Source organism: Oncorhynchus clarkii, chromosome 3 (genome assembly GCF_045791955.1).
Source record: "Oncorhynchus clarkii lewisi isolate Uvic-CL-2024 chromosome 3, UVic_Ocla_1.0, whole genome shotgun sequence".
In the NCBI taxonomy this organism is placed as follows: domain Eukaryota; kingdom Metazoa; phylum Chordata; class Actinopteri; order Salmoniformes; family Salmonidae; genus Oncorhynchus; species Oncorhynchus clarkii.
The window spans coordinates 63,432,485-63,459,767 of record NC_092149.1 but is presented as its reverse complement, the minus strand read 5'-3'; the positions used below and the strand labels follow the sequence as shown (position 1 = coordinate 63,459,767).

General features: G+C 41.7%; 1 protein-coding gene across 1 annotated transcript in view; it reads right to left on the bottom strand.

Moving 5' to 3' along the window:
* The window catches only part of LOC139401164 (low-density lipoprotein receptor-related protein 1B-like), a 430,219-nt gene that overhangs the window by 82,028 nt on the left and 320,908 nt on the right, over positions 1-27,283 (bottom strand). Inside the window, exons 42-52 of the mRNA XM_071145604.1 lie at positions 21,462-21,651; positions 19,535-19,739; positions 14,493-14,685; positions 9,325-9,450; positions 8,286-8,414; positions 6,005-6,124; positions 4,734-4,847; positions 4,320-4,469; positions 3,876-3,998; positions 1,207-1,326; positions 355-483 (exon numbers count right to left, since the gene is read on the bottom strand). Of these exons, the coding sequence (XP_071001705.1) occupies positions 355-483; positions 1,207-1,326; positions 3,876-3,998; positions 4,320-4,469; positions 4,734-4,847; positions 6,005-6,124; positions 8,286-8,414; positions 9,325-9,450; positions 14,493-14,685; positions 19,535-19,739; positions 21,462-21,651 (1,599 nt within the window). The remainder of the gene's footprint in view (positions 1-354; positions 484-1,206; positions 1,327-3,875; positions 3,999-4,319; positions 4,470-4,733; positions 4,848-6,004; positions 6,125-8,285; positions 8,415-9,324; positions 9,451-14,492; positions 14,686-19,534; positions 19,740-21,461; positions 21,652-27,283) is intronic.

Here is a 27,283-nt window from a genome sequence, read left to right as displayed (position 1 = left end):
CATTACTTACATAGTGGAACAAGTATATATGTAATGACATCAGTAATTAAACATGTGGAAAAACCTTCAGCAAGTGGATGTGTAATTACACATTCCTTGTTCCAATTGTGTAATAACTGATTGTGCTACAACCTTATTAACATGTAATTACACACAATTACCCATTTAACTACTATGCTTTTACTACAGTTATTACTGTGTAGCTATAGTACATAGTAATAGGGAAAACAATGTCAAGTGTTACCCAATCAACATTGACATGGAGTGATCTTTTGTTGTCATCTAACAGATAGTAAAGATAGTGTTGTCTGTGGCTCTATCTGAAATTAATATGGGGGGCCATTGCAAACTTACCACATCCAGCTGCAGCCAGTTCGTCACTGCCATCAGGACAGTCTCTCTCCCCGTCACAGAGCCAGTGTTTGGGGACACAGGCATAGGACCCAGGGCAGCTGAATAACCCTGGAGCACACGTCACCAAACCTGAGGGGGCAAATAGGGGGAAAGAGGGGAAAGGTCAAGCAAACTGCATAATGTACTAAGCTGAACTATATCCTAAAACAACGGTGAGTTAAAAAGTAGAATGGATATATTATAATATCCATTCCCTTCTTGCCACTTACATTCAAGCATAGGCCTATATCGTATAAGATCTGTTACGTTTTATGTGGCCTCAGAGACAATACAAAGCAATTAATGAAAATCCTCATTCTGTGAAAATTACATTTAAGTACATTTGCTCAATAATGCTTGTCTGGTTAAAATGTACTTTCTTTCTTTCGATTGCAATAGTGTAGGGAAAGGTTTAGGGCTATTTCATTAATATTGCCTTGACATTTCTATTACAATCCAATTATACCACTGTTCCCAGCAAACATTTTCTATTTATTGTTGTATGATTATTTCTGTTTATGGAGAAATTAATTATTGTAACATCTCATTTATGCTGTGAAATTGCTCTGCCTCTTGGCCATAATGATGAAAAATCAATTTTCCCTCACCACATCGTCAAAGTATTTTTAATCTCTTTAATTTCATTTTTGTGCATAATTTCAATAGCCTAGTCTAAAACTCAAAGGTCTACAACTGGTCTCAAAACAATGTTATACAATGTTGCAATCAGGTTGTCAGGCTGGTCTCAAACCGCATGTTTGAGATACATGTTGCCTTCACCCAAAGTATTGCCACATGACCGTGGGTACTTACCACAGATCTGCACACTCTCATCCAGTCCATCCTCACAGTCGTTCTCTCCATCACACAGCCACTGCTTGGCGATGCACTTGTTCTTAGAGCAGGCAAACTGGTTCCACAGGCAAGAGGAGTCTAGGGGAGAAACAGCACATTCCCAACACCATAAATCTAAACACTTAAGTGAAAGAAAAAAAAGACAAAAACAACACACTGTAGTAGAAGTCGCCTAGTTCTTTTCAATCAAAGCACACTTTTCTCATTTGCCCCTTAGCCTTTCTATTTTCAGAGAGGGTTATTGGCCTTGGAGCCAATTAGAAGACGTTGTGCTTTCTCTTCTTCAGTTTTTAGTATAAAACATCTGTAGGGGTTTTAAGGAGAGCCGACTGGTTACAAATGTGAAAAGAAAAAAAAACATTTACATTTACGTTTTAATTTTTTTAATCAAATGGCTGGAGGTTTGCATAATGCAAAAATGTGAAGAATAACAAATATTGCCAAAAGGGTCTATGATTTGAGAATGTACTCCCTACTGAAATAATGACATTTTAGTCATTTATCCAGAACAAAATCGTAACAAGTGTGTAACAAATTCGTAAAATACAAATTGCACACAAATTCTTTGAAAAGACAAGTAGTTGAATATTGCGATGTATTTCGAAATAGACTTGTAAAGTATTGGCATGTATTTGAAAATACTAAAATACACAGAAAAATACAATTATTTCAATACTCCATGCATTTGAACCTAGGTCTGTTCGGTCCTAGAGGTATATTAAATAATGTATTTTGAAATAAGTTGCTGATTTGCCACATTATTTGAAAATAAGTATATATGCATGTCATGAACCCAAGTCTGGTGTCTATTCATAGATCATATATGCTTTTCCTATTAAGGTCACACTGATTTACATGCTGTAAATCAAAAATAAGTCTTATACTGTTGAACAGGATAATCACAGATGGAGATACAGATAGGAACAAATATCTTCATATAGGGGCATTTAACTTCACAGAACCACCCTCCCTTGGGGGCCTAGATCCAGTGCCTCTGTCTCTCCCAGTCTCGCAAAGGTCCATTCAGTTTAGAAGAGATGCTAATATTTCATATCTTAGGCTTCCATGGTATTTCACTGTACTGGGAAAGCTCATCAGACGTTTTACAATGATAAGTATTTCATCTAATCAGTTGTGAGATTTTGGATTACCAGTGAAAATTACATTGTCTTCAAACTGTTTTCCTTTACTGTAATTTATCAATATCATTGGCTTTTTATATGGTAATTAACCTAGCGAAATTGGAATATCTTCTATTTGTCCTGGGAATGCCAAATCTAAACATCTAACAGACTGAATGCCATTCAGACAGCAGCATCATTCTGCTCAGCTTTGAAAGGAGCTACGGTACATTTTTGATTCTCGATACCAAATAAATTCAAACAATAATGAAGCACTTAACTAAATGAATGGGAACATGTTCTTCACTCCTTTGATGGTACACAGAATCATGTTAGATGAAATGGTATCCTATGAGTCACCCAGTTAACATGTAATTCATTAAATACGATTACCAAACGGTATTCTTCCCTTGATTTAGACAATTTACTGTAATTTATTTCACTTCAACAAACAAGCATGATCTTACTCTTCAAGACAGTTAACACATATGACAGTGTTATTTGTGTGGGCCATTGTATCAAAATGAATGAATTCCTCAGTAGTTCAGTGCATTTATTAATCTGAAGCCTAACTCTGACAGAGGTGAGTTGAGCATATGTATTAACACCTCAGTGGCACTCAAACGCTCTTGGAAGATCCTTTTTCTTCAATTTGATGACAGAAGCAATGACATGTTTGGTGTACATGAATAAGTAATTGGTTTGATAGCATATTTACCCAGACCATGACTCAGTTATGCTCTAGCTATCTAATTGGAAAGTCCTTTACTTTGTCATGGTAAGTTATGCATTAATTAAAGATGATCATAGAGGTGGGCTAGAAGTGTTCTTGTCTTCCCTGGTGAGAGTTGGTAAAAGGGTTCCATGTGAAAGGAACATTCCATGTGATCCTTTCAGATATCAGTCACTTTTCAGTGAACGCACATGTTTCCATCTCTGATAACAACTCATAACGACTGATGGCTAATTAATTAATAGTTACGCACAAAGGTAGAATATGCTAATTCAAAGCCAGGAAAGAAAAACACACTGTGTCCTTTTTAAGTGGCTATATTTGAATATCGAGGATGGAGATAAACTCTCTCTACAACACCCAGTAGGTTAGCAGACAGCTTGGAAATGCAATTAAACACACAATGAGGATGCACAATAGAATGTGTCGAAGAGACATGGCTCTGTGACGTACTGTACAATTAACTCTAATCATTACTGATTTGTCATGACTAACGCTGGATTTGTGGCTTCCTGTGGTTGTCTAGAAGTCACTCAGACAAGCCCAATAATAAATGGTCTCTTTGTAGTGGAATGTAATGTCGCTACCCACATGGTCTTATAAACATAGCAAGCCCTTACTGAACTAAACTTCATCGGCCAAGTCAGCACAGTCTTTCTGTCCATATTAATACACTGGATTTGTGGCTTCAATAGCTGTCTTTAAGTCATTCAGACAAGCTGTCTTAGAAACTCTTTGTAATGTAATGGACCATCAACATAGCAAAGCCTTACCACACTGAAATTCATCTGCCCCATCCTCACAGTCCTTCTGTCCATCACACAGCCACACACTGGAGATACAGTTACCGCTTGGGCAGGCGAAATGGCCTTCTTCACATTTCTGCCCATGGGAAACTAGGGCAGACAACAATGGAAGGGAATAGTCATCTGGGTGTTAGAGGTGATTCAGTGGTGATTCAGTAATGATTCAGGTCATTATCTTTTCCCTAAGCTCTCTGCGAATCCCTAATTCTGTCTCGCCTAATCACTTCAGGAAATCATATTTATGTTTTATGATTTTCTCTAACTCTTCTCTAATTGAAGCTGACTTCCTCAATCTGTCTTCCCTAAGCAGAGAGCATGGAGAGAGGAGGAGAGATGAGGAGAGGACACGAGACGAGAGAGGTGATGAGAGGAGATGTGACGTGACGAGAGGAGAGAAGAGGATAGACTCACCCTGGCAGTTGGTCTCATCTGCGTAATCTCCACAGTCGTTGGCTCCATCACAGATCCAGGAGGGGTGGATACACAGTGAGGTGGAGTTACAGCTAATGAAGACTCTCTCTTTTACCCCCAGTTTGTAGAAGTCAGAGCAGTCTGTGTGGTCTACACAAAAACATTAGCTAGCTAAACATTAGCTACTACAAATCCGCAAACAGTCGGATGGATAAGGTATAAACAGGTAAAGTCAAGTTAACACTGTACATTAAGTTGCTCTTTTACCTGAGTAATAAGACTGTAAATATAGTCTGGATTATGCTGGATGACTGAACCCAAGTGATCCATCAATGGTGATAGCAGGCTACCATGTTTGCAAACTAACACTTTTTTGGATCATCACACACCACACCTTGACAAGGCTTAACTTACTGCAGTTCTTTTCATCTGAGGCATCAGCACAGTCAATGACCTGGTTACACCAGGCTGAGCCGGTGATACAGCTCCCATCTTGGCAGGATGATTCAGACGACACGCACGTGACATCTGAGAGGATAGTGGGAAAGGGAAATTAACACTTCAAAAAGGCCCGATGCTAAATCATCAGGGAGGTAGAGAGCACTTAATAGTGTGAACCAGGTAGATGACTCAGTAGTGTTTATCATCAGGTTCAGGGAGAATATCTAGGATAGGGAGGATGTCAGGGGTATATGTGTGTGTGTGTGTGTGTGTGTGTGTGTGTGTGTGTGTGTGTGTGTGTGTGTGTGTGTGTGTGTGTGTGTGTGTGTGAGAGAGAGAGAGTGTGCGCGTGAATGAGTTCAAAGCAAATAAAAAAACAAACACGAGTCATCTAAAAACATGATAATTTCAGGATTTATTTATGATCATTTAATTTATGGGAAAGCCATTTATGGTCTGTTATTATGAGCCTTACTAGTTAACCACTGCACATTAGATACTAAGACATTATCTTTGATAGATCTAGTGAAGAGAAGGGGTTTTCTTGCTCAATTTACTTTGGTCTATTCATTTATATGCATATAATTACATGTTTTAACAGGGGTATTGTTGATTATTTACCATTAATAACTGAACCGACTGCATGCGTTGAGACACATTACAGCTAGATGTGCCTGATTTCACAGTCCTGGAAAGCTTCATCCATCTTTAGAGAACTGCTGCCTCACAGACTCTCTTAATTGTCTTGTTTCAGGTTTAAAGAACATTAAGTTCCTGCTAAATAGTGCTAGGTTTGTTTTCCTCAGGGCCAACTGCTGAATCACAGCCCCAGAAAAAAAAAAAAATAAATAGCAAACATAATAGCTAATTGGATTTTGAATACCACTTGATTTGAATAGCAATTATAAATATTGGAGATTAGGGGCCATCTTTGCATGATTACTTATCATTTTGTAGAAAATGATGACGAAAATGACAACACGAAGAGTGAGCCACTTTAATGATAATTTTCTGAACATGTTGTGCCTAACATCCTCCCCTTCTGTCTCTGCGGAGTGGTATGTATGTGGTATGTGGTATCCTTGGTATGTGATGTTGGGGCTCATTAAAGAGATGGGCTTAGCCCAGTGTGGAGCCTGCAGTGCTGCACACACACGCACGCACCCACCCACGTAAGCAGAGAGGGACCTGCATTCTGAGGTATCAGGATTGACTGGGAGATTAAGCAGTCTATCCATACTCACTGTTACAGAAGGCCTCGTCTGAGTTATCCCCACAGTCATCGACCCCATCGCAAAAACGACTGTTGGCCACACAGCGCTGGTTGTAGCATGCCCTGAAGCCTCTCCTACAAATCCTGTTGTCTGGCGAAATGACAAAACAAAATATGTTCACTTTGAAAGGAAATGCTAATGGTAGTCCTTGGGCTACTGTCACTTTCTTCACATGACGTCCTCTAGACTACAACTGGCAGAGTCCCACACTGTATGTGCTCTAGCCAATTCTTCTACACTCTTAGAAAAAAAGAGGGTCTATCTAGAACCTATAATGGTTCTTCTGCTGTCCCCATAGGATAACCCTTTAAAGAACCCTTTTTGGTTCCAGGTAGAATCATTTTGTTTCCAGGTAGAATACATTTGGGTTCCATGTAGGAACCATTCCACAGCGGGTTCAAAATGCACCCAAAAGAGTTCTCCCTGGAACCAAAACATTTTTGCCTATGAGGACAGACGAAGAACCCTTTTGGAACCCTTTTTTCTAGCTGTAACTGGCTAGCAAGCAAGCAAGGGATAAGAACGGTCAGCCAGTATAGCAATAGAACATTTAGAACGAATGACTGGGTCGCGTCCATAGATACAGAACAGAAAGACTCAATGACTGGGTCACGTCACTGGCAACCGAACCGATGGAACGAACGACCAGTCAACTTGGGTAGCAGCCCTAGATTTGTGTTGGGACTATATCTTGTGGAAGGATGAAATTGTATGAATAAATTAATAATACAAAAATAATAATCTAAGAGTGTATGGTTGTCATAACAACAACCATAAATCATAACGACAACCATAAATACAATTTAATTTGTCACATGCGCCGAATACAACAGCTGTAGACCTTACCGTGAAATGCTTACTTACAAGCCCTTAACCAACAATGCAGTTCAAGAAATAAAGTTAAGAAAACATTTACTAAATAAACTAAAGTAAAATATTGAATAAAAACACAATAAAATGACATAACAATAATGAGGCTAAATTCAGGGGGTACCGGTACGGAGTCAATGGTTGGTGGTACAGGTTAGTCGAGGTCATTTGTACATGTACTGTAGGTCAGGGTAGTTGCTATTCATAGATAATAAACAGCGAGTAGGGGGTGGGGGGTCAATGTAAATAGTCCGGTTGGTCATTTGATTAACTGTTCAGCAGTCTTATAGCTTGGGGGTAGAAGCTGTTAAGGAACCTTTTGGACCGAGACTTGACGCTCCGGTAACACTTGTCGTGTGGTAGCAGAGAGAAGAGTCTATGACTTGGGTCATGGATTGTAGGAAGCTCTGCCCCAGTGATGCATTGGGCCGTACATAGCTATGATCCCTCTGTAGCGCCTTGAGGGTGGATGCCGAGCAGTTGCCATACCAGGCAGTGATGCAACCGTTCAGGATGCCCTCGATGGTGCAGCTGTATAACATTTTGAGGATATGGGGACCCATGCCAAATCTTTTCAGTCTCCTGAGGAGGAAAACCTGTTCACCGGACGTGCTACCTGTCCCAGACCTATTATTTGACCATGCTGGTCATTTATGAACATTTGAACATCTTGGACATGTTCTGTTATAATCTCCACCCGGCACAGCCAGAAGAGGACTGGCCACCCCTCATAGCCTGGTTCCTCTCTAGGTTTCTTCCTAGGTTTTGGCCTTTCTAGGGAGTTTTTCCTAGCCAATGTGCTTCAACACCTGCATTGCTTGCTGTTTGGGGTTTTAGGCTGGGTTTCTGTACAGCACTTTGAGATATCAGCTGATGTACGAAGGGCTATATAAATACATTTGATTTGATTTGAAAAGGTGTTGTCGTGCCCTCTTCACAACTGTCTTGGTGTGTTTGGACCATGATAGCTCCTTAGTGATGTTGACACCGAGGAACTTGAAACTCTCGACCCACTCCACTACAGCCCCATCAATGTTAATGGGCCCTCCTTTTCCTGTAGTCCAAGATCATCTCCTTTGTCTTGCTCGCTTTGAGGGAGAGGTTGTTGTCCTGGCACCACACTGCCAGGTCTCTGACCTCCTCCCTATAGGCTGTCTCATCGGTGTCAGTGATCAGGCCATGTTGTAGCCAACCCTGCTATTGTTGTCATGCCATATGGATGGTTACAGCACATAGTATTTGACCAGGCTATCTTGTTAGCATGTAGTTAAGTGATAATGCACGAGAAGCCTGTGTTTGGAGGATATATTGGCACAGGTTTTGCTAGGCCTAAGACAAAGTCGAGGGCCTATGACAATATATAGTAAGATCAATTGCTTACCACAATATTGCATTTTCTCATCTGACTTGTCTTTGCAGTGAGCCACTCCATCACACGTGAACTGATAGTTGATGCACTCGCCGTTTCCGCATTCAAACTCTGTGTGGATGTTGCAGGAGGAATTCTCTGCTGTAAAAGTAGATAACTTGTTTAATTAGCTTAGTCAAGTCAAATGTTGATTTATTCTCTCATCATAATGGTTTTAGCTGTGGTCTCAACGTTTTCAGAAGCTGCACTAAGCTTAGCTGTAAAAGTACCAATATGACCTTGATGTCAAAAGTACATACACTGTACACTGAGTATACAAATCATGACAGACTGACCAGGTGAATCCAGATGAAAGCTATGATCCCTTATTGATGCCACTTGTTAAATCCACATCAATCAGTGTAGATGAAGGGGAGGAGATAGGTTGAAGAAGGATTTCTAAGCTTGGAGACAATTGAGACATGGATTGTGTATGTGTGCCATTCAGAGGGTGAATGGGGAAGACAAAATATTTATGTGCTTTTGAACAGGGTATGGTAGTAGGTTCCAGGCCCACCGGTTTTTGTCAAGAACTGCAACTCTGCAATTTCCCATGTGTATCCAGAATGGTCCACCACCCAAAGGAGATCCAGTCAACTTGACACAACTGTGGGAAGCATTGGAGTCAACATGGGCCAGCATCCCTGTGGAACACTTTCGACATCTTGTAGACTACATGCCCCGACAAATTGAGGCTGTTCTGAGGGCAAAGGTGTGGGGCGGTGCAACTCAATATTAGGAAGGTGTTCCCTTTGTTTGATATAGTCAGTGTATATTCTCCACCTAAAGTAAGTTGTTCAGTTGTTAAAGTAGTACAACTGCCTAAAACGGCCTGTCCTTGCCAGTGAATAAAAGTGTATAGACAATAACTAAAGAGGGAACATTTCTCTCAGAATTGTTTTGTTTTTGTCAATGTGAAAATCTAGAGCAATGAACTACATTATATTTGTTGTGAGAATTGCAAGGTTATTGAACGTATGACTGTTTAAAAAGGCAAAACGTCATGGCTTACATATGCATTTGTTGTCATCTAATAAGACACGTGCTCCCCGACAACTACAGTTGACTCTTCCATCTGGGGTCAACAGACACAGGTCACCACAGCCACCGTTATTGACTCTACATGGGGACAGCTCACCTGCAAAACACATAGCCAACCAGAGATATTATAGACATAACAAGAGACCAACAACAGATGCTATAGACATAACAGAAGACAAAAAGACAATGTGAGGTTGCAATTATTACAGTATATTGTAACGTCAAAGCCATTCCGAATGTTGAATATCAACTGTTTATAGGAACCTCTAATAATGCTGAGAGACCAATAAACTAAACGTCACCAGTTTATTAAGGGCTAAATCTCAAATAGCATAGAGTTTATTTCAACGCCAACGGTCACAACCCCCAGCTCCCACCAGCCCATCATAAAAGATGCATTAGCTCAGTCAGTGTGACAGGAACAAGCAGGTATGGTCTCATCCTCCCTGATAAAGAAAGAGCAAGGGATGCAGAGAGAAGGGAAACGATAAAGTGCCAGCATCACAAGCGCTCACCAGGGAGATACATGACAAATGAACCATAGCTTTCCTTCCCTTCCCTCAAACCCATTCACGCATCAGTGTCTGTGTAAGGGATGCGTGTGTGTGTGTGTGTGTGTGTGTGTGTGTGTGTGTGTGTGTGTGTGTGTGTGTGTGTGTGTGTGTGTGCGTGTGTGTGTGATGACTCAGCAAGCCCCTGGAAGTGCGCCTAGAGCCCCCAGGTTCAGGTTGGAGTCATCTGATTACAGAGGGACGAGAAAGACAGACAGACTAATGAAGATAAGGAGACATTGGAAGACTTGCGTCCTCTCTCCTCACCTCCTTCTCAAAACCATTGGATGAGAAAGCCAGGGGTCCCTCTCCCAGAATGGTTTTTGAGAAGGAGGCAAGGAGAGAGGATGCGAGGAGTATGCGATTGAGATTTTACCATTTAATTGCCATTTCACAACCAGGAAGTGAAAACTATGGTGAGAACAACAGGGGTCAGTTGGTACATGTGAGAGTGTGACAGTAGCAATTGTGTAGGTACAATCCACGCAGGGATCCCATACATGTACAACAAATGTATGCATTAACTGTCCTGTAAGTCATATTGGATAAAATAATCTGCTAAGTGGCATTTGAAATAAAGAGCAGTACTCTTTCCTTTAACGTTGCAAGGTGTTACTCATCCCTTTGGCAAGACGGAGAGGTCAGAGGGTGATGTCTGCGATCATTTGTGATGATGAAAAAAATGAGAAGGAAAAGTCCCTCTCAGCATCCTCACAAAGGGAGTCAAGCCGCTGGGACGCCCTTAAGTCCTTTTCCCAATGTCCTAGTTCTTACATATGCAACACTTCAGAGCCCTCCTCTTCATCTCAAGGATACGTTTTTATTCATTAAGTTGCCAGGTTTAGTTTCTTCCCAGCTAAATAAGACCATCTTAATTTATAAGGAGCCCTGGTAGATAAATATACTGCTGTGACTTGTTTAAGTGGAGAACTATAGCAAAGAGAAGACCCCCAAACTAAATTAAACAAACAAATGCAAGCAAATCTATCTAGTCCACATATCTATCAATGACAGCTAAAAACCACCAACAAACATTGTTCACACTAATAGATATATTGTTATCTCCCACATGTCCTATTATTCAGCAATTACAGTGCCTTCAGAAAGTATTCAGACCCGATGACTTTTTCCACATTTTATTACAGCCTTATTCTAAAATGGATTAAATAAATCTACACACAATACCCTATAATGGCAAAGCGAAAAACAGCTTTTTAGAAATTTTAGCTAATGTATATAAAAAAGAAAAAACATATTTACATAAGCCCCTTTGCTATGAGACTCGAAATTGAGCTCCGGTTCATCCTGTTTCCATTGATCATCCTTGAGATGTTTCTACAAATTGATTGGAGTTCACCTGTGGAAAGTTCAATTGATTGGACATGATTTGGAAAGGCACACACCTGTCTATATAAGGTCAGTTGACAGTGCATGTCAAAGCTAAAACCAAGCCATGAGGTCAAAGGAATTGTCCAGAGAGGACCGAGACAGTATTGTGTCAAGGCACAGATCTTGGGAAGGTTACAAAAACATTTCAGGAGCATTGAAGGTCCCCAAGAACACAGTTGCCTCCATCATTCTTAAATGGAAGAAGTTTGGACCCACCAAGACTCTTCCTAGAGCTGGTCGCTCAGCCAAACTGAGCAATCAGGGGAGAAGGGCCTTGGTCAGGTAGGTGACCAAGAACCTGATGGTCACTCTGACAGAACTCCATAGTTCCTCTGTAGAGATGGGAGAACTTTTCAGAAGGACAACCATCTCTGTAGCACTACACCAATTAGGCCTTTATGGTAGAGTGGCCAGACGGAAGCCACTCCTCAGTAAAAGTCACATGACAGCCCTCTTGGAGTTTGCCAAAATGCACCTAAAGACACTCAGACCATGAGAAACAAGATTCTCTGGTCTGACAAAACCAAGATTGAACTCTGGAGGAGCGTCTGGAGGAAACCTGGCACCAGTGGCGGTCAGTGCCGTTTCAGATGAGGGAGGACGATTATTTTTCAAGAAGATGGCCTTATTTATTTTACAGCATATTGGATGACTGTCATTCACATTCCATTCACCCAGATAAATGTAACAGCGATAGGTTTAGGTTGCTACGTAATACTCCGATTTTCCATATACCCATCATGAGGTTGCTACAACCTAGCCTATGAATGAAAGTTTATAATGTAGGTGCACACAGGTCGAGAGACAAATTTGATGTGACAGACAGTGACATATGGACAGACAGAGACATTCAATACCGCCTTGCACACTCTTGCCTGCATTTAGCTGATAGTGGGTTTAATCATTAGTTGCAAACAAGATATATCGTACAAATTGAGGTATGTCTATCCCCGTTTTCTTCCATTTGCTTCCGTTTAAGAAATGCTTTTTAACAAAATCAATAGAATGAATAGACCTGTAAACACAGTTCACAGTTTCATAGCAGCCACGTTGTATTCCTTCTCGCATCTCCATTATACGCTCTCCTCCTTTCACCTCTTCCCTTGTTTGTGGACTTCAATGCACAACACATCAGCTGTATGTGACCAGGTGAAAAAACCTTTCCAAACCAAACCGCTACACACAGCCTACATCGTTGTCACCATATTAGCTAAAGTAACATCATAGTCAGCATAGCTAATAGTATTAACGGGTTAGTAAACACGCTACAATCATGCAGTAACGTTACAGTGTAAGCAGTTACTCCGGCGGGCCCCGGTGGCAATAAATTAGTAAAACCAAAAGCTTACCTTGACATGGAAGAGTTCCAGTGTTAGATAGCCATAGCCAGCTAGCTAACATAGCATCCCTCTGTTTGAGCAGGGTGTTTCAGTAGGCTAAACTAGCTAGCTGCATTTGCTAGCTAAGTAAGTGAAATGGAGAAAAAAATTATGACAAAATCTCTCTCTTTCTCTCTTGCTTCTCAGGAAGAAATTAATTTGCTCAAAACGGTTCAACTTTTTTCATTCTCTCTCTTTGAGTCAACTACTCACCATGTTTTGCACTGCAGTGCTAGCTAGCTGTAGCTTATTCTTTCAGTACTAGATATATTCTCTGATCATTTGATTGGGTGGACAACATGTCAGTTCATGCTGCAAGAGCTCTGATAGGTTGGAGAACTTCCGGAGGATGTCCTCCAACCTTTCATAATTCCTGTGCAAGTCTATGGAAAGGGCCTCCCGAGTGGCGCAGTGGTCTAACGCACTGCATCACAGTGCTAGCTGTGCCACTAGAGAACCTGGTTTGAATCATCCAGTTCTCTGTTGCAGCCATCCATGACTGGGAGACCCATGGGGAGGTGCACTATTGGCCCAACATTGTCCGGGTTAGGGCAGGGTTTGGCTGGCAGGGATTTTCCTGTCCCATCGCACACTAGCGACTCCAGTGGTGAGCCGGGCGCAATGCACACTGACACGGTCGCTAAGTGTACGGTGCTTCCTCCAACACATTGGTACGGCTGGCTTCCGGGTTAAGCGGGTGTTGTGTTAAAAAGCAGTGTGGCTTGGCTGGGTTGTGTTTCGGAGGATGCACGGCTCTCGACCTTCGCCTCTCCTGAGTCTGTACGGCAGTTTCAGAGATGGGACAGGACTGTAACTATCAATTGGATACGGACGGAATCTAGCTGTCCTCTGGCTACACCATGATGCTACCCTACTGTGCTGTTGAGGATACTGTAGACCTTCTTTGCAAAATAGTGTGTTTTAATAAATTATTTGGTGACGTGATTATATTTAGTATAGTTTTATCTAAATGTTTTAAAATTTAAAAAATTGTGAAACTCACTGAGGAAGGTCCTCCTCTGAGGAGGAGCCTCCACTTCCTCACACCATCACTACGTTGAAGAATGGTGGTGGCAGCATCATGCTGTGGGGATGTTTTTCAGTGGCAGGGACTGGGAGACGAGTCAGGATCGAGGCAAAGATGAACAGAGAAAAGTCAAGAGAGAACCTTGATGAAAACCTGCTCCAGAGCACTCAGGACCTCAGACTGGGGCAAAGGTTCACCTTCCAACAGGACAACAACCCTAAGCACACAGCCAAGACAAAACAGGATTGGCTTCGGGACAAGTTTCTGAAGGTTCTTGAACCCAATCTAACATATCTGGAGAGACCTGAAAATAGCTGTGCAGCAACACTCCCCATCCAACTGACAGAGATTGCGAGGATATGCAGAGAAGAATGGGAGAAACTCCCCAAATACAGGTATGCCAAGCTTGTAGCGTCATACCCATGAAGACTCGATGCCAAAGGTACTTCAACCAAGGACTGACTAAAGGGTCTGAATACTAATCTAAATGTGCTATTTCAGTTTTATATATTTTTTTATAAATTACCAAAAATTTCTAAAAACCTGTTTTTGCTTTGCCATTAAGGGATATTGTGTGTAGATTGGTAAGAAAAAAACAAACAATTCAATCAATTTTAAAATAGGCTGTAACGTAACAAAATGCGAAAAAAGTCAAGGGTTCTGAACACTTTCCAAAGGCACTGTATATACGTGTATGCACAGCACAGGCTTCCACACACTCACACATACAAATAAAACATTCACAAACAGTCTCTTTCTCTTTGAGATAAGTAATTCCAGGGAGAATACTCACAGCTGTTGGTGTCGTTTGCTACAGCAATGATTCCCATGGGCTGGTGGGGGATGTCTGATCGCAGTACCTTTGTTTCTCCACCTGTGTACTTGTTGGATCTCAGCACGGCCCTGCGAGCCCAGTCTGACCAAAATATAAACTCCCCATAAATAGCCAGGCCAAAGAACGTTCCTGGTCCTGACTTCACAATGACCTGTAAGTTACAAAGCAGTACATCAGTTAAAGCATTCAGAACTTGGCAGCCATCAAATGCTATGTTATATGTCTACAGTGCCAATATAAAGCCATAGCTAAACCCTCTACCTCCTTGTAGTCTACTTAAACACATTATATGATTTTCAAAGACTTAATATCTGTTACTTCTAAACATCAAATGCATTTGTTTGATTTTGTTTGAAAAACAGATTGCACTAGGAAATTAATCACTGCATCATCAACCCCTGTACAGAAAAGCACACACACACCCTTCCCTGAGGTTAGTGCTTAACCCAGATGTTGGCATAGTAAATGACAGTCTCGTGGAGAGGGAGGCAGGCATACATCAGACAGACGGCTCCCTTCGGGAGTCTCACTCTACTTTCCTACAGCTCTGTAGTCTCAGCCATTAGTGGGACACGCTTGTAACCATCACATTAGCCCTGCTACCATACAGGGATTAATAGGACAGGTGTTGATTAAAGGAGCCCAACGTGTTACAGGGAAAACAACTGGCCATCAGGAGAGTGAGAGAGAAACGACAAGGCCGCCAGAAGGATTTTGACAGAACTTATTGACAATAAATTAAATTAGAGAGGACGCTAGTTTTGTACACAAGGTCTAAATACTACTGTGTTCCAAATCTCTTAGAATCTAATTAAAGTACAGTACCAGTCAAAAGTTGAAACACCTACTCATTCAAGGGTTTTTCTTTATTTTTACTATTTTCTACATTGTAGAATAATAGTGAGGATGTCAAAACTATGAAATAACAGGCCTCCCGGGTGGTGCAGTGGTCTAGGGCACTGCATCGCAGTGCTAGCTGTGCCACCAGAGACTCTGGGTTCATGCCCAGGCTCTGTTGCAGCCGGCCGCACCGCACAATTGGCCTAGCGTGGTCCGAGTTAGGGAGGGTTTGGCTGGCGAACTAGCGACACCTGTGGCGGGCCGGGCGCAGTGCGCGCTAACCAGGTTGCCAGGTGCACGGGGTGTTTCCTCCGACACATTGGTGCGGCTGGCTTGCGGGTTGGAGGCGCGCTGTGTTAAGAAGCAGTGCGGCTTGGTTGGTTTGTGTTTCTGAGGACGCATGGCTTTCAACCATGTAGCGATGAGACAAGATAGTAACTACTAACAATTGGATACCACGAAATTGGGGAGAAAAGGGGGTAAAAATTCACACAAAAAAACAACAACCAAAAAAAACCTATGAAATAACACATATGGAATCATGTAGTAACCAAAAAGGGGTTAAACAAATATTTTACATTTCAGATTCTTGCATTCTCTCAACCAGCTTCATGAAGTAGTCATCATTTCAATGAACATTGTGGAATTTCTTTCCTTCTTAATACGTTTGAGACAATCAGTTGTGTTGTGACAAGGTAGGGGTGGCATACAGAAGATAACCGTATTTGGTAAAAGACCAAATCCATATTATGGCAAGATCACCTCAAATAAGCAAAGAGAAATGACAGTCCATCATTACATTATGAAGATCAGTCAATATGGAACATTTTCATCAAGTGTTATTGCAAAAACCATCAAGCGCTATGATGAAACTGGCTCTCATGAAGACCGACACAGGAAAGGAATTACCTCTGGTGCAGAGCATAAGTTCATTAGAGTTAATTTCACCTCAGATTGCAGCCCAAATAAATGCTTCACAGAGTTCAAGTAACAGACACATCTCAAAATAAACTGTTCAAAGGAAACAACGTGAGTCAGGCCTTCATGGTCGAATTGCAGCAAAGAAACCACTACTAAAGGACACGAGTTAGAAGAAGAGACTTGCGCCGAAAAACACGAGAAGCACGGTGTCACGCCCTGACCTTAGAGAGCCTTTTTATTTCTCTATTTGGATAGGTCAGGGTGTGATTAGGCTGGGCATTCTAGTTTTTCGTTTTCTATGTTGGCCTGGCATGGCTCCCAATCAGAGGCAGCTGTCCCACCTGTTAGGCAGCCTTTTCCCACCTGTTGTTTGTGGGATCTTGTTTTTGTGTAGCTGCCTGTGAGCCGCACAGAACGTCACGTTTAGTTTTTCTTCTGTTTTGTTTGGTGAGTTTCTTATTTATTAAACATGTGGAATTCTACGCACATTGCGCCTTGGTCCAATCATTCAAACGATTGCGACACATGGACATTAGACTGTGGAAATCTGTCCTATGGTCTGATGAGACAATGCTGAGATTTTTGGTTCCAACCGCTGTGTCTTCGTGAGACACAGAGTAGGTGAACGAATGATATCTGCATGTGTGCTTCCCACCATGATGCATGGTGGAGGAGTTGTGATGGTGTGGGGGGTGCATTGCTGGTAACACGGTCTGTGATTTATTTAGAATTCAAGGCACACTTAAGCAGTATGACAACCACAGCATTCTGCAGTGATACGCCATCCCATCTGGTTTGCCCTTAGTGGGACTATCATTTGCTTTTCAAAAGGACGATGACCGAGCACACCGCCAGGCTGTGTAAGGGCTATTTGATTAAGGAGAGTAATGGAGTGCTGCATCAGATGATCTGGCCTCCACAATCACCCGATCTCAACCCAATTGAGATGGTTTGGGATGAGTTGAATCACAGAGTGAAGGAAAAGCAGCAAAACACGTGCTCAGCATATGTAGGAACTCCTTCAAAACTGCTGGAAAATCTGGAATCTGTTTGAGGGAATGCCAAGAGTGGGCAAAGCTGTCATCAAGGCAAAAGGTGGCTACTTTAAAATCAAATACTTTGATTTGTTTAACACTTTTTTGGTTACTACATGATTCCATATGTGTTATTTCATAGTTTTGATGTCTTCACATTATTATACAATGTAGAAAATAGTAAAAAAAAACTTGAATGACTAGTTGTGTCCAAACTTTTGACGGGTACTGTATATGTATGTTCTGAGTATATTGAACATAACAGCATAAGTACTATATTACTTGCAAAACTCATATCTAAGCTCTCAATAATGTTTATAAGTATGTCAATTTATATGAAACGTCACACAATTTAGTAATGTCTGATTAAATTCATGTTTGGGGGGGCAGGTAGCCTAGTGGTTAGAGCGTTGGGCCAGTAACCGAAAGGTTGCTGGATTGAATCCCCAGGCTGACAAGGTAAACATCTGTCATTCTGCCCATGAACAAGGCAGTTAGCCCACTGTTATCCAGTACGCCGTCATTGCAAATAAGAATTTCTTCTTAACTGACTTGCCTAGTTAAAAAAAGGTTACATTTTAAATTGAAACATCACATTCTTCAAAAGCAATTCAATTCAGAAAATTGTCATTATTTGGGGATTTGGGATGGTCATAAATCTTGAAAATCATATTCAGTGATCATATAGCCACATGCTTACCACCCTTGACTACCAGTTCTTAATTAGTATTCAGTCTCTTCACACCTAAAAGGTTGTCTTTTCACTGCCTGAATGTGTTAACATCTTATCCCCATCACATACTCAAGCGGGCTCTCTAGGCTTTCGTCAGCATGGGTAATGACACAACAGCTCCACTTAAAATGCCACAGTGGAGTGTGGAGGGCAAGTGGGCCTTTAGAGCTCGCTGCTGTACTCTGTGTTCATCTCATGTCTGTCCTAGCAGAAGGGGGGAAAGGGGTGTCACACAGTCACAGTGTTAGGCTGTCAGGCTGTAATGACACTCCCAGATCACTGGGCTGGAGGAGCCATACAGTACAACTCTGCACCACCCTGCCCCCATACAGCCCCGCATCGCCTCCACACCATCACACATAATGGCAGGAAGCACTCCCTCTCCCTCCCTCCCACCACTGCTCTGTTGATAATCCGTTAGCTCTGCTTAATTTTCACATTCTAATTGGGACAGTGACGGGCACTCCCCCACAGGGCTCTTCTGTGTGAGCTTTCATTAGCAGGAGAAAGACTGCAGGCGGGGAACGCAGGAACCCAAAGGATGTGACTTTTGTGATGCACAACCCTCCTTTTGCAAACATATGGGTAACAAATTGAGATGGGTCAAGGTCCTCAGTCACATAGATCGTGTCAAGCACAAATTTAAACCGTCGGCAAAGAGGAGAGCCAAATTATAATGTAATCCCTTACATGCTGGGGATACATATCCTGGATGTTCACCACTATGAATATATATTATGCATGGCACCTCTCACGGATAAATTTAGACCGACCCTCTTTCTGAGCTCCTTTACTTTTGAAGGGAAATGACTTCTATAATTAAGTAAACGATTCACTCTGTCTTTTGAGATATAATATATGAAAAGAATGCTGAGAGGTATTACAGAAGCTGTCCATTTGTATTATGGCTAAAATGCCATCAGGCTCAACAGAAATGGGAGATAATGTAACGGGTATAAAATTAGTCCCATCTCAGTTTAAGGGGACATAATACTTTGACATTTCAGCAGAGAATCATTGCCTTTGTGTCTACCATGTTTCAAATATAATTTCTCTCCTCCATAGAAAGCTACGGCCCATGACAACGTCCGAACACATGTTGGTTCAACAAGAAGTAATTGCCTTTTTGAACTGCCTATACTTTTGGTCCTTAGTGAGATTCAATCAATACGTCTAAATTCTGTGGTCTTTTCTACAGACCAAGTTAAACAAGCTGCAGCATGCCATGCATGATAAGAGGGGACATTCATTAGAATGTGTTAATAAAATGCCACGATGTCATTCATTGTATGACTTAAATTCAGCACTTACGGCTGCTTTCCAGGACACAGATTAAACCTAGTCCTGGACTAAAAAGCATGCTTAATCTCCATTAAAAGTGCATCGTAATCCAGTCCATGGAGTAACATAGTGTAACTGTGATAGCATTAAGAGCGGCATACATATGGAATCCTCATGTTGGTCATACTCACATATCTGTGTGAGCCGTCGTAATCACACCTCTCTATCGTCCCCAGACTTCCATCAGAGAAGTAGATCTTCTCAGCTTTGTGGTCGATGGTGAGTCCGTTAGGAGTGAGAATGTCTGTGCTGACGATCACCTTCATGTTGTTTCCAGCCAGGGTGGACCTCATAATACTGGGACGCTGCTCGTTCCAGTTAGTCCAGAACATCAGGCTGAAATAAACATTAAAAAACCTACTATTAACTAGATGGACATTTGAGAAACCACCTCAAAGAAGTCAGTTGACTGGGAACAGGAAAGATGGATAGTAAAAGTATGTTGTTTTTTTCTATTACTAGTCTTTTATCTCAAGTCTAAAAGCAATTTCCACCTTCACTGCAAACAGATGTAACCCAGATCCGATATCTCTTTATGCACATTTTCCCTCAGACATATTTACACCCCCTCAGTGAGGAGGACAAAACAAATGTTCTCTGAAATTGAATCAGGGGAGTGTATGATGGCTTAAATAGGACTGCAATTGTAACTTGTCAAGCTCCTTGCCTTTCTTTGTAGGGTAAAATAAACACTAATCACTGTAAGAATTATTCATAGGCAGCCGTTCTATATTGCCTGTTGCTCTATCTGGTTGTGTCACTCCTGTTATCTAGTGATCCCATAACTCACGATGGCCTGCATGACCTGTCATCTGCTCCTTATTTTGTGTCGGCTGTGTTAGCATCGCCTTGCAGGAGCTATTGCAGCTCCCATCTCTGATAAGGCGCTGCCTCAGTTTCAGTTTTGCTACTCAATGAATGCTAGACAGAATGTGTATTTACATTTCTTTGAGCTGACTACTAAGAATATTACAAATTACAATCGTGTGGGAGCGTAAATAAATGGAAGATCTATCTGAAGTAGGTTTTGCTAAATAAAAGGAATCTGTGAATTGTATTGCAGTGTACAACAGTTATAGATACGATACTGAGCACTGAAAGTAGAGGGCTTATATCCTCATTCAAACTACAAGAGATTGTTTCAAAGTTAAACAATCAATACTTTTGAAGTTCTTAGCAAAGGTTGAACTTGGAGATAGGCCTCGATATGTTTATCCTGGATCCTCCCTACAGTAGAATATGTTTACAACATTGAAAGTCTGTATTGATTCATAAGGGCTAGTAAGAATATGTCAGAGAGTGCTAATTTATTATAGCAGATGAAATTCAAATTAGCAGCATTCTGGAGTTTGTTTGAAAACTTGCCAAATTAAGAACTAAACGCATACACACTAAGATCAAGAGTTTAATTAGTTAGTGAACTCTGGGTCAGCATTCCGCGATAACCTTCTTGACGTGTAATTACCGTAGATTGAGACGTGCTTTTATTTCTTAATGGATATAACAGGAACATTTGTTAGTTATTGTGAAAGCACTGCCGGCAGTATTTCTTGAAATGGGAGTGTGTCAAACCAATTAGATGTCTCTCCTTCACTACACCGTGGAGATACAGTCTTCTCTACAGAACTGAATACATACTGTATGGGTCATGTACAATTATACTGATTGCTCTAACAAAAGGTCCACTGAGGTCTGTTTAAGAAATGAACTTTGTTAGATGGAATTGTCTTAAGACAGCAATACATTTCTCTCTGTCCAAGGAGGCATGTCTTGTGTTGTAATGCACCCAATATGATTGTGAGCTTATATATCTGTTGAGCAAAGGCATACAACCATAGCCTCAGGCATAGAATGACATACTGCATCTGAAGTAGTAGCTACGGAACTACAGTTGGGTGGTATACAAATTCAGATATAATTTAGCAACAAACTATTAAAAAGACCAGCCTGGTCCCAGATGTGGTTGTGCTGTCTTGCCAACTCCTATGTTGTGACAATGACCATGGCAGTTGGCAAGACCAGGTTATTGGGAAACTGAGTAGAACCAGAACCACATACTTTTGGCACTCATTCAGGGCGAGGACATGGGGGTGGTCGTCTTCAGAGAGTGTGACCACAGCCTCTCTGCTAAAGGAACCGGGCCGACTTTGGTCCACGCTGTGCCTGGTGATGCTGGAGGTGGTTGAGCTGGTCCAGTACAGAGTGTCCCAGGCACGGTGGTACGCCAACCCCTCCACTGAACCCACATCTGGGGGGACACAGACATGAGCGTCACCATGATCATCCAACCATCCAGCCTCCACTAATTCATTGTAAATTCTAACATGTAATGGACTTGGCATTAATCAACTGGTAATACATTAAGTACATTTGTCTCTACTGATAAAGGTGGACAGAACTGAAGCCACTTCAGGGTGAACAAAGACAATTTTTTTTTTTTATGAAATGTTGACTTGCACATACCACCATGCTTCTTTCATTTGCAGTGTTTCCCTACTCTGGTCCTTGAGTACCCCCAACAGCACACAATTTTGTTGCAGCCCCGGACAAGCACACCTGATCAACCCTTAATGAGTTGAATCATGTGAGTTTGTCTGGGGCTACAACAAAAATGTGTGTTGTTGGGGACTGAAGTTGGAAAACACTGGTGTAGGGAATTACAGCCAAAGTTGAATTCATTGTAACTCCTGCACACACACAATATAAACTCTGCACATTGTGTAATATAATGACAAATCCACCAATGTCACATTCACCTGTTCATTGGAAATACTTAAAGCTGCAATGTGTAACTTTTTGGCCGACCCGACCAAATTCACATCGAAATGGGAGTTATAGATCTGTAATTTGCAATGAAAGCAAGTCTAAGACACTGTAGATCTGTCTATGTGCGCTATTTCAATGCTCCCTTTAAGTTTAGTTTTTGCGTCTTTAACTTTAGGTTTTTTACACAAGCTTCAACTAGCTGAAAATACAATATTTTTGGTTCCTGAAAAGATATTTCACAGAAGTTTAGATGGTACAATTATTCTCTAAGTGCTTGTTTTGTCACATAAACTGAAATTAGGCGAACTATTCGAATTTTAGCAACCAGGAAGCGGCTGATCGATTTCTGCATATTGCACCTTTAAATGGAATATACGAGGCATTAATCAACCCGTAATACACGCAGTGCATCTGATGCCACTGGCACAGCTGATAGACATTGACAAGTCCAAACAAACATAATTCCAGGAAAATACGAAGTAAACTGAAATCCATATATCCATGCAGGGCATTGGGAAGTCTCTGCCAAAAAACGTTGTTGTTCATACATCAACTGAAAAAATATTGAGTTGACATATTCCAGGTGTCTCATTCATTGATTGAATTTCTACTGTTATCTTAGTGAGCAGGGATATTTGAATGGCAATTCAATAGTGACCAAAAATACCAAATTAAATCAAATAGATTCAGCTAACTGTATGTGCTTGGCATGAAAATAGGGTTGTGTCAGAGTACTAGGACATGTTTGTCCTAACAGGACAAAGCACACATATTTCTGTCCTTGCTTTGCACTAAAACATCTGGCATTTTTACTGAACCATTGGTAAGGTGCTCGGATAAAACATGAACACCTTAATTCTATCCTATAACTCCAACTCAATGGCACATGTACTCTACAATCTCCTCTGGATGGAGTGCTTAATTGGTCTTAATGGTGAACATGTGATCAATTCTGGAGATACGGGCTGAATCCAGTGCTTTCTAGAAGCCATAAACCATACATACAGAATACTCAAGGCACTATCTGAGTCAGCTCGATTGCTAATTAATTGTTTGCAATAAAAGGCGACTGACAGCTTGGTTTTCTGGAAATCGTTGGGAATGGCCAGGGAGTAATTAATGGAGGACGTGGAGTTTCATTAAGGAAATATGGATGATTAACATCTTCACCCTTCTTCAATGACAGGGTAAGCAGTAAAACTTTGTGGAGAAGAAGGAGAGAAGGGGGAGAAGAGGGATAAGAGACGGAGGTAGAGAAGACGGAGAGGGTGGAGAGGATGGAGAGTCTGAATTTGATAATTGTTTAGACGAATAACCAGAGTCCTGAATCCAACCAACAATGATGACAAGTGAGTAAAAAAAAAAAATAGCTAAGTTAAAATAAAGGCAATGGATGCTTTAGTGCTAAATTAATCACGCCAACTCTACACCTGAACAGGCTAGGCATGGATAGAGGACAACCAATTACACAAAGAGGTGCAGAGAAGGATATCAAACACATAGACCAACTTGACATTTGCCAGCCACATAACTTTCTTTATTCAGCAATTCTTTTAAACATGGCAATAGCTCCTCTTGGTCAAAGCCAAAATAAAAAATCTCTCTCCAGTCACTGTCTGTCTGTCTGTCTGTCTGTCTGTCTGTCTGTCTGTCTGTCTGTCTGTCTGTCTGTCTGTCTGTCTGTCTGTCTGTCTGTCTGTCTGTCTGTCTGTCTGTCTGTCACTCTCTATGTCTGTCTGTCACTCTCTCTGTTTGTCTGTCTGTCACTCTGTCTGTCTGTCACTCTCTCTGTCTGTCACTCTCTCTGTCTGTCTGTCACTCTGTCTGTCTGTCACTCTGTCTGTCTGTCACTCTGTCTGTCACTCTGTCTGTCACTCTCTCTGTCTGTCACTCTCTCTCTCTGTCTCTCTGTCTGTCTGTCTGTCTGTCTGCCACTCTGTCTGTCTGTCTGTCTGTCTGTCTGTCTGTCTGTCTGTCTGTCTGTCTGTCTGTCTGTCTGTCACTCTCTCTGTCTGTCACTCTCTCTCTCTCTCTGTCTGTCTGTCTGTCTGTCACTGTCTGTCTGTCTGTCTGTCTGTCTGTCTGTCACTCTCTCTGTCTGTCACTCTCTCTGTCTGTCTGTCACTCTCTCTCTCTCTCTGTCTGTCTGTCTGTCTGTCTGTCTGTCTGTCTGTCTGTCTGTCTGTCTGTCTGTCTGTCTGTCTGTCTGTCTGTCTGTCTGTCTGTGTTTTGCCAACAGTAGAACATGGTGGGTACGTGGATCAGTGGACTCCCACTGTTCTCCCAGAATATGAGGGGTGAGTGAGTGACTTGAGCTCCCATCTCAGAGGAGACTTTAGAGAGAGGCAGAAGATGCTAAGCGTGCAGAACAGAGGCTTTCCCTGCTCATCTGCCTCCACTCAGCCTTATCTAGCCTAGATTGAGTGGGTTAGAGAGGGAGAGAGACAATGGCTCTGCTGCCTCTTCTCCTGCTATCTAGAATGATTGACTGACTGGCAGGCTAAAAAAAGGTCCATGTGTTATGAATTGCATTATTTCACATTCTATATGAATTTATTTATTCAAGCCAAATAAAGATATTTTGAATTTATCTGTGGAAGATGCCATTTTCACAAGCCCCCATGTGTCCTATAAATGCACTTAATCCCCAAATATAATCCTCAAAACATAAATACCCTAAATACTCAGGTTTATTTTATGCAGCTGCTGTTTCTTGCAATACTGCTAACCTTAGCCAGCTAATCCTGTAGTGAAAGCTGTAAATGCTGCTCTGCTGGCCAGAGTGGTCAATATACCTTGTATCACTCTCTGTGGCCACTTATTTATGTTTTGGTCTAAATGTGGTGAAAATGAGAGCAGGGTAATTTTCTCTATCAATAGTAAGACCTAAAAAACATCCCCCATTGTAACCATCTTATTTGACAGTTAAATGGGACCCATTTAGGACAAGAAGAATAGAGGTGGCCATTACAATACTCTATATTTGATGGAGTATGCATTGAAGCCACACAATACATCAAGGGCGCGGCCACTTTATTCTCCACAAATGGCTTTTCACAAATGGCTGCTCCGATGCAAGCTGCAGACCCTGATTTCACATCATACAGTAGGACCTTCATTTCACATCATTGACTTAGAACCCTGCCCAGCAAACAAGGAACATTCCCAGAATGTTCTAAATAGTGTTTTATGTAACATTAGAATGATAACATTCCAAAAACATTCAAAAAATGTTTTTAATAACAATTTTTGTTTATGTCTGAAATTAAATATCCTGGTAATGTTCTCCTAAAATTCCCAAAAATGCACAACATCTGCAACAGCCACCAAAGAACATTCCCCAAAAGTTCTCATTAGATTTCCAGGTAATGCAATTACACAATGTACAGTAGCAGCAATGTTTTCCCAGCAAACCACATCTTGTTCTGTGCAAGTTCCCAGAACATTCGTTAGGTTGTGGCAAATGTTTTCAGAACACAAAAACTGTCCAGTCGTGCTGATGATTATACGTTTGAATAAAACATTCGCCTATTATTGGAAGAATGTCCCCACAACACATTTTATCTGTTCTTTAGCGGTTCACAGAATGCTTCATTAGGTTGTGGGAACAGTCTGGTGAGAACATTGTGGGTACAAAACACAAAAAAACTGTCCAGTTGTGCGGATGATTATACAGGAGATAGGTTCCCAAAACACTAAAACTGTCCAGTTGTGCTGACATTCAAATAACGTGCACAAAACACTCCTTTGATGTTGCAAGAATGTTGACAGAACAGCCTTTGAGTTCTTTAAAGGTTCCCAAAACATTTAATTAGGTTGTGGTAACAGTGTGGGTAGATTACAAGAGATGTCTGGGATGTTGGAAGACTATTCTTGTGATATTCATGGAAGTTGCACAGAACATTCACACAATGTCCAAATAAGCCAGTTTTTATGATGTTCATAGCACATTTGTTTTAGGTTTAACATAATGTTCCATTGACATACACACAATATACAGTACATTTGACCTTATCTTGGAAGTCCTCAGAACATTTAAAGAATGTGGATTTTAGGACTGACTACAAGGTGATAGAGACACACATGGCATTTACATTTAATTCATAGGACATTTGAACAGAATTTAAATCATACACAAACAACCATATGTTTAACACTTTATTTATACATATTTTGTTGTGGTACTGTCACGTTCTGACCTTTATTTCCTTTGTTTTGTATTTATTTAGTATGGTCAGGGTGTGAGTTGGGTGGGCAGTCTATGTTTGTTTTTCTATGTTTTGGGGTATTTCTATGTTTCGGCCTAGTATGGTTATCAATCAGAGGCAGGTGTCATTTGTTGTCTCTGATTGAGAATCATACATAGGTAGCCTGGGTTTCACTGTGTGTTTGTTCCTGTCTCTGTGTTTGCACCAGATAGGACTGTTTAGGTTTTCACTTGTCTTGTTTAGTTATTTCATGTATAGTGTCTTTATAAATTAAAGAACATGAATAACCACCACGCTGTATTTTGGTCCGCTTCTCCTTCACAACAGGAAAACCGTTACAGAATCACCCACCACAACAGGACCAAGCGGCGTGGTAACGGGCAACAGCAACAGCAGCGAGAAGAGGAATGGACATTGGAGGATGAGTTGGATGGAAAAGGACCCTGGGCACAGCCTGAAGAATATCGCCGCCCCAAAGAAGAGCTGGAGGCGGCGAAGGCGGAGAGGCGCTGGTATGAGGAGGCAGCACGGCGGCGTGAATGGAAGCCCGAGAGTCAGCCCCAAAAATGTATTGGGGGGGGCACACAGGAAGTGCGGCGAAGCCAGGTAGGAGACCTGCGCCAACTTCCTGTGGTTACCAGGGGGCTGGAGAGACCGGGCAGGCACCGTGTTATGCTGTGAAGCGCACGGTGTCCCCAGTGCGGGTGCATAGCCCGGCGCGGTACATTCCAGCTCCGCGTATCGGCCGGGCTAGAGTGGGCATCGAGCCAAGTGCCATGAAGCCGGCTCTACGTATCTGGTCTCCAGTGCGTCTCCTTGGGCCGGCTTACATGGCACCAGCCTTGCGCACGGTGTCCCCGGTTCGCCTGCATAGCCCAGTGCAGGGCGACCGGGACCATTCAACCG